This window comes from Thermobia domestica, chromosome 7 (genome assembly GCF_964235325.1).
Source record: "Thermobia domestica chromosome 7, izTheDome1.hap1.1, whole genome shotgun sequence".
Lineage (NCBI taxonomy): Eukaryota > Metazoa > Arthropoda > Insecta > Zygentoma > Lepismatidae > Thermobia > Thermobia domestica.
This window is the reverse complement of record NC_137460.1, coordinates 112,168,694-112,181,980: the sequence shown is the minus strand read 5'-3', so window position 1 is coordinate 112,181,980 and position 13,287 is coordinate 112,168,694. Positions and strand designations below refer to the sequence as shown.

At 36.3% G+C, this 13,287-nt stretch overlaps 1 protein-coding gene across 1 annotated transcript in view; it reads left to right on the top strand.

The window, feature by feature from the left end:
- Window positions 1-8,174, top strand: part of LOC145690353 (UBX domain-containing protein 1) — a 40,888-nt gene extending 32,714 nt beyond the window's left edge. Inside the window, exon 7 of the mRNA XM_081765166.1 lies at window positions 7,978-8,174. Within this exon, the coding sequence (XP_081621292.1) occupies window positions 7,978-8,021 (44 nt within the window). The 3' untranslated portion in view covers window positions 8,022-8,174. The remainder of the gene's footprint in view (window positions 1-7,977) is intronic.
- Window positions 8,175-13,287: the final 5,113 nt, after the last annotated feature.

Genomic DNA, 13,287 nt, shown 5'->3' with positions numbered 1-13,287 from the left:
ACTGTTATTGCTTGTCATCAGCCGCATGAATCTATTCCAATTCGGGCATGTTGGTGTCTTCAACCACATGAGTATCATCCATATTACATCGTACAGAACGTGGGCTTCAGTTTGAATATTCAGAACATGAATGTGCTTATATCTTCAATGATTAAATCCGAAAGGCCATAACCTTTTCGTGTGTACGTTGAAACTTGTATCTTAAATTCATTCTTTCACAGTGTACTTTTTTGAGCCGAGGTATCGCTCATCGATATGCGAGCGACTGAATATAATGGAAAATATTAGGAGATATTCTTGTACCATCAATAATGAACAAGGAACCCTCTCCATGTAATTGTCATGCATTTAATATCCTCTAACAGTGAAAATGACTGTGATCGTAGGTGTGGTTTTCGGAAAGCAGGAATTGTGTGCTCTAATTTATGTCGTTAGTGTCGAGGAATTGGATGAATGAATGCACAACCAAATGATGAAGACCATGGAGATGAAGGAGATAACAATGATAATCTCATTAATTGATCTCATAAAATAAGTCTGAATGAATTCGTTACAAAAATGTTCTTAAAGTGCATACTAACGTCTAATGTAAACATGAAGTTCGATTTGAAGAATACTAGTAGGAAAATTGCATTCTAGTTATAACAAGACATTTAAAACACAATTACATTCAAATGATTATTGTAGTTGAGAGTGATTTTAAGTGTGTGGATTACAGTTTTCCAATGCAAAGGAGACTACCAATTTTTGCTACTTTCTAATACTGTTAATACATTATTATTATTATTTTGCTATATTTATGTCATGTAATACTATGTGTCATAAAAGCTTACTCCATTGGCATAAATGTACCCCATTTTAAAGTAAATTAATAATTATGACAGTGAAAACGGTGGTGGAGTTTTGGTAACGTACGATAATTGTTAGTGTTGCAAATTTTAAACTATTAATATGAAAATCATGTTTTGTCCCGAAATTTTGGGTTTTATGCTTCTTCCACAGATTGGGCTTGATTAGTATAAGTGTTACCTCGTTCGAATTTACGTTTCTTAAGATTTCCAATGATATATACTGTAACTGTTGGTCCTATGCAAAAATAGAAGGTAACTAGAGCCATGAAAGTGAATATCACCTTATGCACGTTTGTACAGAGAGGTCAGAAAGTAATATTGGTTATCATTTTTTCTCAGCTTGTATTGCATTGATTTGTGTCATTGTTGGCTATGTTTGAGATAAATATTAAGGACATCTATTGGTGTTGTTTTGTTAATGTGCAATAATTGTTAGTGTTGCAAATTTATCATGATTTCTGAAAAATGTACCTTTTTTAATAAGAAAAGCTGTTTTCTTCTTCCTCTTCTTCTAGAAATTTAGCACGATGGGCATATATGTTAATTAAATTCTCTGTGTTTCAAGCTTTGCACGCATATATGATTCATGAATTTGTGATAATTAGAACGGTGGCTAGAGGGATAAACGTAAGGAGTGACGAATTCCATAAATTCCTTGTCGTCGTCTAAAGATGGCAGTCATTTGTTAAAATTGCGAGAAAAGCTACAGTGGGATTTTAGGGGATTTTATTCCTGACACATTCCCCTACTTCCATACCAATTTTCAGCTTGTTACTAATTTGTTCCTTTCTCAACCTTATCTTTACTGGACTAGTAATACTAGATGACTATAGACAATTCACATATAAATTCTAGGAAAGCGAATATGGAGTTAACATTGCGTGCGCCAAAGAACTTAAATGTGGAAGGGGGTAGAAGACAAAAGTATTTAAAGACATTTATCACCTGAACTGATCGGGAATTTCCTTTTTTAATGCAGAGATTGGCAGTTCAATTGTGCCTTGCTTTTACATTATCAGTAGTTATTTTTCATTTGGAAAGTTTGTATTTTATGCGTGTTGATTTTGTGAGTTCTGTTTCAATTGTTCAGATAATTTTCTTTAATGTTCACTCAGAAAGACGGATATATATTTTTATGTACTCAGCAAGATTTTACTTATGCGCGCACATACACACTTACTATAACAGAGAGAGAGAGAGAGCGATCAAAATCTCACTACTTCCGTATAAAAAAGCATTTCACAATATTGAACTGAAAACCAATGATAAGAAGTTGAGGCTGCCTTACGTTTTCTCTCTCTCTCTTTCAAAGTTTATTATCGGGATTGTAAGGATCGTGAACTTACTGTAAACATAGTTGTGGGAATAATGAACGTACTGTCTGGAACCACGGTCCATTTTGGATATTGTCTGTTTATACCCACATTTACTTTTTACGCCTTTGACTATATTTCAAGAGCGTAAATTTCGTGCTGTAATGAAAATATTGAGAAGTAACCTCCGTATGACAAATACAGTACAAACACTAATTTATTGCTATTACATTGTTTTCTCAATTGTATTTAACATTCACATGTAATATACCGACGTTCTGTCAACACCCACCACATATTGAACTCACGACCTTATGATTAGTAGTCTCGCGCTGTACCACTGAGCTAACATGAATACCCCTGCCGAGCTCCTGAGAAAACATACCTGAATTTTCAAGACAATTATATTTATATCCGTTGCAAATGCTGTTTTTTCTTTTCTTTGTCTTTTTCATTCTATTATGGATGCAAGAACTTAGGTGTCTTTCCTTTCATTGGAAGTGTGTTTTTACGCATGGAAACGTAGGTGACAAAACCAGCACTGCTCAACGTATGCATAGTTTCGAAATACAAAATCATTACTTATTTTAATGAATGCTACTTTTTTCTACACTTAATAATATTTCACTATGTCTTATTAAGAAGAAAACACATCTTTTTTTTTTTTTTTTTTTTTTTTTTTTTTCAGTTGACCTTATCCTTGGAGGCTCGAACCTGTCATCTTTGGTTTACTGTTTCCAAAGATGCCTGATTAATGCTGTCAATCTTTTTGAAATAGGCTGTACAAATGAATGCAGTACATTCATTTGAAAAATATATTCACACAGCTTTGCTTGATCACATTTGACAAACCAATTTCAAATATGTCAATTCCTGTCTGTACAGCACTTGAACTGGCTCAGAAAGGAGTCATCTTCCCGTAGCAGTTAGTACGGGTCTCACTGAATACATTACCATTGTTGCTGAGAAGGTTGCAAGGCTACGGAATTCAATCTTGCGACCCTTCCAGCTGAGTTGCTCCGTCTACTCCCAACTGTAAAGACTTTTTTACCGGGTGGCCAGTCTTATATCTAGATTTCCTTCTAGAAATCACAATTCAAGGAAACAAAAAAGGTGCAAGTGATGAAGTAAATATTAAATGGTTAGAATATAATGACGTAATTACACAATTTAATAAAGGTAAAAAATATTTTCAATTGAGACCAGAAACTGAACCCATTGTATGAACTATCTAATCCTTAATAGCTCATGGTTTTCACTCTTCAGTTTCTTGTATGTTTAACCTCGATAAGCTAATTTCGTTAAAATAGGGGAAAGCCATGTGTAAAGTCCTTTTTGTCCAAAGCTGGAGATAACCCTCTTCGAAATTATCTTTGCCGTTAGCTGAATTCACTTTTTGGAGCAAAGTTCGTTGACGTAATTAATACTTATTACGTATACCTATAGGTATATAAAATTCAGTCAATAGCTTCGTAACTCTCGAACCATCCAACCGATCTCGATCAAATTTTCAACATAGATAAGGATCGAACCTGGGATAGTTTTTATCATTTCACTTTGACGATAGCACTTAGGGGAGGGGAAATATTTAAAAATGATGGAAAATGACCGATATTAGCGTCCAATCCATAGTTTTCAACGGAGTCGCTGAGATAAACAGTGACACTTCTGATGCCGTTTACATCCAAATTCAGCCCCGTTGCCCTTTATGTCCAAAATAAAACGATATCTTTCCGTGCGAGGAACGGGCATTCTGCTAGCTACGTATAAAAGGGTAATGCCTGTGAGTAACGCTAATTCCTAATAGATCACAGTCATGCTTAGACACCAATAGATATATCTAGCCTGTAGTCAGCCTGCATATAAAACTAGTGTGATGATTTAATTGAAACTTAAAAATTCTGTTGTTCCAATTTAATCATTTGAAAATAGAACAAGGTCTGTAATCATATTTAGAATTGAGCATTAATACTCGTATTTGTGTATTTCTACAGCAATATATTGTGAGGATGTAATTGCGACTTAAACGTTATTGGTGGGGACACAGTGGTTCAGTGGTAGAGCTCTTACCCTGGTTCGATCTCCGGCCAGGTAAGTTTGTGGTGAACATCATGATGCTCGTGAGTTTTCTCGGGTACTCCAATTTCCTCCCAATTTCTCATTCTACCAATTCTTCCATTATCAATCGTAATCATCGTCTCACTTAGCCTTACAGACATAATCGTGGGACGTTAAGCACAAAGATTTCATTTTTTTAAGCAAGACTAGTTCCTGTAGGTAGTAAGCCACGATAGCGTTCTTTTTCAGGAAGAAAACTACGACATTAACAAACGGGTAACCACCATGAAGGGCAGTAACCACAGAAAACCGGTATAAACCAAAATATAAGAGATAATAATAATAAAGTTGTTTGAGTCAATAATGAATGCTAGATGCGAGAAGTATACTTTGAATGTGGTGATACGAGGTAAATTGATTTATAATTTTATTTTCTGGCCAGAGATGGAAGTATCGAAACTGAAAAAAAAGTTTAGTTTTTAATTATTTTTTTCAAACAATCTCTCTAGATTCTCCCTGGAGTCTAGTAATTAAACTATAGTGAAATAAGTAACATATTTACTCCTCTCAAATATAATATATTCATTGATAAGTTCTGAAACTTTTTTTTTTCGTCCGTCATTTTAAAGACTAAGACAGACAGACAGAATGTGTCTGCTCGCTAACTGCTAGGTAGCTATGTGTCAGGTGTCACTGAAGCTTGATTTACAGCATCTCCTCCCTCCAAATGATCAGAAGGAAACATTTGTTTGGATTTCTCCACAAACATGCCATTCACCATATACGTGGTAACTCTGAAAAAATGTGTGTCTTTGGGGAATCATAAATTATCGTGACAGTTTTCAGAGGGTAACAGCTACACCCTCTGTTTCCCGCTTCATCACCCCGAACATGTATTCTTCTTTGCTGGATAGAATATGTGAAACTACTATAGATAGAACCAGAAAAGTAATGATGAATATTAAAATAGTTCAAATGACTGCAGTGAAGTGTATCCACTAAAGAAAAGGAAAACACTAACTCGTTATTCTTACCTGTTATTGTAGTTAAATCGAATAAAACCATGTCTTTTTTTCGTCATTTAGATCTATATTCGTCATAAGAATTAATCTCGGTTGTGAGTAGAAAATCTTTAAAAGGCAAATGGATAGCCATTTTTTTTTCTCCATAACGTGGTGTCTATCCATGATTTCTACATGTATAAAAGTTTATGTAATTTTCTCGATGATGTCTTACATAAACAATTTCTGTGAATAATTATTTTAGTTCAGTTTACTTTGAAATTCTATCGATTAATACAAGAAAGCACAAAATGATAAGGAAGTTTTAACTAAGTCGGAACTTCGCTGTAGATAAATGAAGACCGTATATAATGCAATAAGGGTAGGGACATGCCGAAGATACCTCGCGATCGAGGTCGACGTTTTAAGTCGCGGTCGCTACCTCGATGTCTAGGTCGCGATGGATGAAGGGCGCACATAGCGAGGAGATCGCACCCTCACTGTTAAGTTCTCAGTTTAAGGAGAAACATTGCTGTGACGCATGTGAAATTATTTCGTCAGTGCATAAAAATCACTGCAAAACCACATTTTGAAATTGAAAGGACCAGTTTATAAATAGGGATGGACGCGAGACGATATATGAGAAATACCAAAGTCTCGTCTCTTGTTTCGCAACAATATTTTGAGTCTCATCTCTTGTTCATCTCTATCAATATTCTAAATCAAAGACTTTTACCTTTTATTCAATTTTCTGTGAAGAAAATGCCCTCTTTCAGCACTCATTCGAGAAATCGTTTCCCAGTAAAAATAAATAAATAAATCAGGTATGTCTTCAGGTTTCGAGGTGGAGGGGGTATTAACTGCAGCAAATGAAATTTCGGCACTGCAATTCCATTATTCGGCGTTTCCTCCCTATGGATACGTGCCTGCCTTTACAGGTATTTCTTTACCTTATATCAGTAACAAATTTAGGGTAAGTGCATGCCGAAGTTACATCGCGATCGAGGTCGAGGTTTAAGTCGCAGTTGCTACCTCGATGTCTAGGTCGCGATGGATGAAGGGCGCACATAGAGAAGAGGTCGCACCCTCGCTGTTAAGTTCTCAGTTGAAGGATAAACATTGCTATGACGCATATGAAATTATTCCGTCAGTGCATAAAAATCGCTGCGAAACCACATTTTGAAATTGAAAGGAACAAACAGTTTATAAATAGGGATGGACGCGAGACGAGATATGAGAAATGCCAAAGTCTTGTCTCTTGTTTCGCAAAAATATTTGAAAAAATGAAATTAAATATTTAAGTTTTACGTCCCACGATTATACCGGTTAGGCTAAAGGAGACGGTGATGATGAGTAATGAATGAAATGAAATGGTGGAATGAAGAAAGTGGGAGGAAACGGAAGAACCCCGAGAAAACCCACGAGCACGGTGTTTGTCCATCACAAAGTCTACACGGCGCGAGCTATGATCGAACCTGGGACCCCAAGCACCGGAGGTGAACGCTCTACCACTGAGCCACCGTGCCCCCTGCAAAAATATTTAAGTCTCATCTCTCGTTCATCTCTATCAATATTCTAAATCAAAGATTTTTACCTCTTATTCAATTTTCTGTGAAGAAATGCCCTTTTTCAGCACACAGGCAAGAAATCGTTTCCCAGTAAAATTTAATAGATAAATAAATCAGGTATATCTTCAGGTTTCGAGAGGAGGGGGTATTAACTGCAGCGAATGAAGTTTCGGCACTGAAATTCCATTATTCGACGTTTCCTCCCTATGGATACGTGTCAGCCTTTACAGGTATTTCTTTACCTTATATCAATAACGAATTTAGAAGAAATCCTTTTTATTAATTTCGGAATTGGGGGTAATGGTGTAGTTTTTAAACATAGATATGATTAACAGTAGCTTCTTTTTTTCTTTAAAAATTCTACAATTTACGGACTTCAGCCCGGAAGCCCCCTCTCTGTGACCGCCACTGCCTTATATAATACTAAGCTAGAGTATAAGTGTCAAATAAATAACTTGTCCGACATTCCCATTTCAATTGCTCTTTTCTTCCATTCTCTATTTAAAACGTTCCTATTATCATGTTGTTTGTATTTCTTATTCCATATTGCTGAAACATTCCTCATTAGTTCTTTTAATATGTCTTTCATAATTAAATATAATAGTGCATCAAAACCTCTCGAGCGTAGACACACACAATCCACTGCAGACGAAATTCTAAACAATTGAAGACTTTATTCCGTGCAGCGCGTCTGGAGGAGCCAATGAGAACACGAGCCACAGCGATGCTTCCGCTAAACATCGATGTAAAAAGAAACTCAGTTGTTCATCATCGCGACCACTAATTCTCCCTCGCGGTCGACCTCTAGGTCGCGATGTAGCGTGCATCTTCGGCATGCGCTTACTCATTTGAATCCATGGGTTTGTACCAGTATCGAGGGTGCGACCGCGACTTAAACCTCGACCTCGATCGCGATGTAACTTCGGCATACATTTACCCTAAGGTATTCTCCCAGTAAAAAAAAAAGTACTGTATTTGAAAAATGATTACGTTATGAAAAACTAGGCATGGGTCTGTGAATTACATGACATACACCTGATCTAATTATATAGTCTAGAACGAGTGTGTAACATGTTCTTTCGTTTGTTGACCTTTCATAAAATGCAGTATTCCATGCGTAAACAGGTTAAACTTGTATTATTGCATCTTGAAAGTGGGATAATAGTTACGTTTATTTCTTTTTCAGGATTGGTGCCTTCTGCTGTTCTAATTGTATGCCGAGCGCATTGAAAGAATATGTACAGCTTTATGTAAAATAAGAAATCAACCATTCTCAATTTCCAGCGTGCTTTTTATATAATTTACTTAAAATGATTTTGTACAGGTATTTAAGTTGACAGTTATAATGTATACATGTAAGAAATAAACTTAGTTTCAATGATACTTTTTTAAAATATCTTTTATTTTTAGTGCTACAGAGTTGACTGTATACAGTGACATCCTGCTACGACGTACAGTTTATAATTAATGTAACATACTATACATATACGTCCTAAATTACATGCCGTGCAGTAGCATGAAAATTTATTCGTAGTCAGTTATATTAAATATTAATATGGATTTAAGATCTTACGATCTAGAACTGTTTATATTCTTACACTCACATATACTTCCATATTCTTCAAGATCGTTCTCATAGCTTAGTACGTAGTTAATATTTTTACTTCGATACATAAGAATCTGGTTTGAGTTTCGGTATGAAGTTCATGGTTTTAGGATTTCACGTTAACCCATATACGCATAGTGTTGCGTTATCGCAACATTTCACAGGTTTTGGATACCGGGTCTACATCTAGTTATTTTATAATCTGATATAGCATTTTGTGCTTCGAGTAGCTGGAAATAATGACGATCTTTCGTAGTTGATACGACGAACCACCCGATGCACAATTGTAAGACTTTCTGAAGTTGACAAAATCAATGTCTCTTTTTGGATGGGAAAAATCAGCACTTTATGGCAAATGGAAGGTAAGATACGCGTCCTAATTTACCAAAAAGCGTACTTTGTTTCTTAACTCAAGAGAAAATATATAAATATAGTACTGTACAGCAATACTCTGTACTAAATTTGTTTTGTGTTAGAAGTCTTACGTGAGCAAAACCCATGTTGCGTTTTCGCATCACTAAGCACATACCAGTAAATACAGGAGAAAATTAAATGTTGCGTTTTCGCATCACCAAGCTCATATAAGTACACTAAATGGCGCCATACTATGGAAGAAATAGTCTCAAACAATTCGTAAAGGTAAAACCAATACGGGTAGGATATGATATGGTGCCTGAACCCTCGACTGGGCTGTCTAATTTATTTTGAGGTGCAACAGGGTTCAAAGGACCCTTCAAACCAGTACAAGGCGGATTTCCTTGTAGCTGGAGCGGTCTTATGAAATTTGCAGACACCTTGCCACGAGACGGCATCAGTAATCACGTGTTTAGTGTTTTTCCTATCTACTAAAGCTGTAGATGCCTTCACAGAGTATGGTATAGGGTTGATACTGACAATCAGAAGTGGCAGAATAAAAGGCAAATTTTTATGGAAAGAGTTCTTATGACTTACGAACGTGTGAAGACTTGTGATTTGTCGTTGGAACAACAACGGAGTGGTGTCTGTAATATCAAATTGCAAAAGCGTGACGTAAGTGAAACAAGTCTTGAGGGACTCAGTAGCTATGAGGAAGATCAAAATTCCCCAGCCGCATATTATTGGCAAATATAATGAATATATGGGAGTTACAGAGTCCATGGACCAAACTGTAGCGTGTTACAGAACAAGTATAAGATGTAAGAAGTGACAGTGGTCTTCGTTTACTTGGGGGTTTAACGTTGATCTTCAATTTTTTTTTCTATCTAAAATACAGCAAAGATAACATTAAAAACTAATAGATTTCCCGGAATGTAGAAAATGTGTGGCATCTTCTTTTTGCAGAAATAAGGAACCTAAAAATCAAAAGCTGGAAGAGTCAAAACTCCTACATCAAAGCCTACTGAAGGGCGATATGATAAGGGACAGTATATGATAGGTACTGAAATCAAAAGACTATGGTGTGCGTTATAGGAGTCGCAAACAACGAAAAGGTGCAAACGGGCCTGCACGACAAATGCTTTGATATATTCCACAAACAATAGACCCTTGAACATCAGGTGAAACTATTGTTTGAAGTATTATATTTACCTTTAAGTGTTCTGGTATAACGTAGAGTGTGTAATTCATTGTTTGGCAGGTTGTTTGTTACTGTTGTCACATACATAAGCCATGTATGCATTTTTTAGCAATGTAAAAACAAAGCAGAGATTTTTCACTATTATTTCTTTAGTAACTAATTTTGCAACGTTAGAAGAAGCTTTTTTTTTTTTTTTTTTTTTTTTTGTCTGTATCATTGGTATGTGCTTAGTGATGCGTTATTGCAACATTTAAACAAAGTACGAAAATATGTATGTTTTACGAAAATTCATTTGTAATTTTCCTTCTGGGACAGTGTAGGCTCAATATGGTAAATTTCACAAACTTTCTCGAGAAAAAATAATTTGAGCGTATATGGGTTAATATGTCGATTTTCATTTATCCGAAACGGGATGTTAAATTCAATCAGCGAACCAGTTATATATTTTTTCAGTTCTTTTGAGGGAAACTTAAGTCAACATAATTTTCTTTGACAAAATAATGCACTGTACATATACTTAATAAGCAGAAACAGGGTGTCTATCGGTCACGAAAGTCACGAAAAAGTCACGAAATCAGAAAACGATCATGAAAGTCACGAAAAAGTTACGAAATTTAGCTTTTGGGTCACGATTTTTTTTACTACAAATGTAAGTACAGTTTGGAAAATTTCGTTATATAAAACATCAAAAATCACCACCAAAAATGTCTATGGCCGGCTTTAGACGCTACCAAATCGCAAGCAAAGTACGTTTCTATCGCATGGATGAAAATTCGGCCTAATTTGCACCCAAATTCGCTCTTGAAAATGTTAGGAAGTTCATTTAGTGAAGAAAAGGTCACGAAATTTCATTTTGGAATTTTAGTAGACACCCTGAGAAAGTAATTGGACAGTCCTATGATAGAAGTGAACCGCACTTGTTCGGCATGTACATTGTAATACCGGTTCAAGTATAATGGTGAGGTTATTCTTGGGTGTAACCTTTATAGCGTATCCATATAAAATTATTTAAAGCTCAACTGGTACAAATCAACAGTGGTGATTATTGTTCGAAAGAGGGAGCTTGAGGGTCGTTATAAGAGTATTGTACGTGCTGAGCGATCCCAAAAGTTCACCCTTACAAACTGTAGAACACTACAACGTAAGGTAGATTAAAAGAAAAGGTTAATGTTCATTGAAAAATGGTGCACCGAAGCTCACAAGTTCAGATATTCCTACAGTTCGATACATATGAACCTTCGTATTACCACATTGAATTGAGTGCAACGTCTCCGGTAGTAATTGCAGCATTGGAGCTGGACAATAGAACAGTGGAAAGCCTTTTGGGAGCATGGATCAAGATTCACATTTTTCATTCCAACGGGTTTGCGTAGTTCTAGTGCCTTCTCCAGGGAGATTGCTATTGCAGTAGGATCGTGTTAATCATACAATACTCAAATACCTTTGTGGTATGCGGAAGCTTAATGGTATGGACCCTATTACTTCCAAACTGATAATGCCGCCAAATCTTGTGTAACGGTTAATAGTGTGGATAACGATGTTTGTCGAGTGAATTGTTCTCAAGAGTCATATGGAACTTCCGTGGAAAGAATTAAATGCGGGTCTGGGCCAGGCTGTAGCCAATTGGCGGATATAGTGCGCGACGAATGGCAGTGCAAAGAAGCTGCAGTTCTTCGCCAGCTTGCGGAACGTGTACTTCATACAGGTGCTATTCATCGCAGCGCTCGTCGATATATACGGTACTGATGTGATGCTAGACTTCCTAGGATGGGTCGAGATAAATGCCCGCTTACTTTGTGCCGGTAGTGTACTACGGAATAACATCAGTTTTCTAGGTATAGCGTAGACTTGTCAACTATTACTAATGAACGATAGGTACTCGGCTTGAATTAAATAGTTCCTTTGTGATAGATTTTTCATTGGTAGTTAAACTTCCTCATGGCTAAATAGTTAATGTACGTGCTTTTGGCCTGAGAGATCCGGGTTCGATTCTCGATGGGAGCTCATGTGGTTCGGATCCCATGTTAAGGTGTAGGTCCACCTCTCATATAGCCTTGCTGCTGAAGGGACACTAAAATCAAAATCAAATCAAATTAAATTCATTGGTAGTTCATCACATCTCAAGACATACCGTAAGTTGATGACCTCTTACGTCCAAAATTGAGCATACATAAAACGCGAACTTACAGCTTAACACTGTAGGATTCAAATTACATGTACCCCACCGGGAATCAACTCAGGTCCCTTACACCGAAGATAGAATACTATTTATCCACAAGGGTATTCTAGTTTACGTCTACTGAGTACCAGCTGACGAATATCGAGTTTTGGAAGATCTAAAAATTTTATCGTGTATGAAAGAAAATTTAATTTTTGTCAAGATGTAAATGAATACTCATTAGTAAAATAACCGATACAGAATGTTATCATACAGTAACCAAGATCAGTTAGTGATCAATTAGTCGTTAAACAATTTCATTAGTTTTGAACAAGCTTATTCAGAAGACAGGTGAACTTTTCTCCTAAACTTCATTCAGCTTCAATTGGTATACTAATCCATCTTTCATGATCGTGTGCAAAAACGAAGTTCAAATGAGCGTTCGTGTAAACGATTTCAAAACTGAATGTTAAGGAATTTTATTGCATCATTGAAAATCAAAATTCAGAATACTTGGTTTAGTACTGTAGAATAACTAAGATCAATGAAGTTAAACCTAGTTCATCCACCACCTGATCGAAACTTTACGTTGAATGTTCAACAGTTGATCTTCGTCGGTGCACACGGCCGTAAATCTGATAACCTGAGTATGAGGTTAAACACATGCTGCTCTGCAGTGAACTAACAGACAGGATAGTGAATAAGCAAATTAAAGTAAGAAATAAAAAAGTTCCGAAAATTAATTAGCATAACATTGGAAAAAAAAACATTATGTTCATTATTTTTATACAAGACACATGTACTTGATTATATTGATGATCACACGTGGCACCAATTTATAATATAGTATCAGAGTTCATCACCAATGACCTGAACATCACCAGTGTTAAACCATTTGGAAAAAGCTGGCTAAAAAATGAAGCTTGACGCTTGGATGCCACTTGATTTGACTCAAAAATATTTCCTCGGTTGAATTTCTGTGTGCAAATCTCTACTGAACTTGAGCCATTTCTGAAGCAGTTGATCACGAGTGATGAAAATAATAATGTGCAAAACCCGATCGTAATCGAAGCGAGAAGCTCAACAGTATCTGGCAAAGCATACCGTGGCGGCCAGGAAGGTTATACTGTGTTTAGTGGGATTGGAAGGGCACCGTGCATCCCAAGCTGTTGCCGCC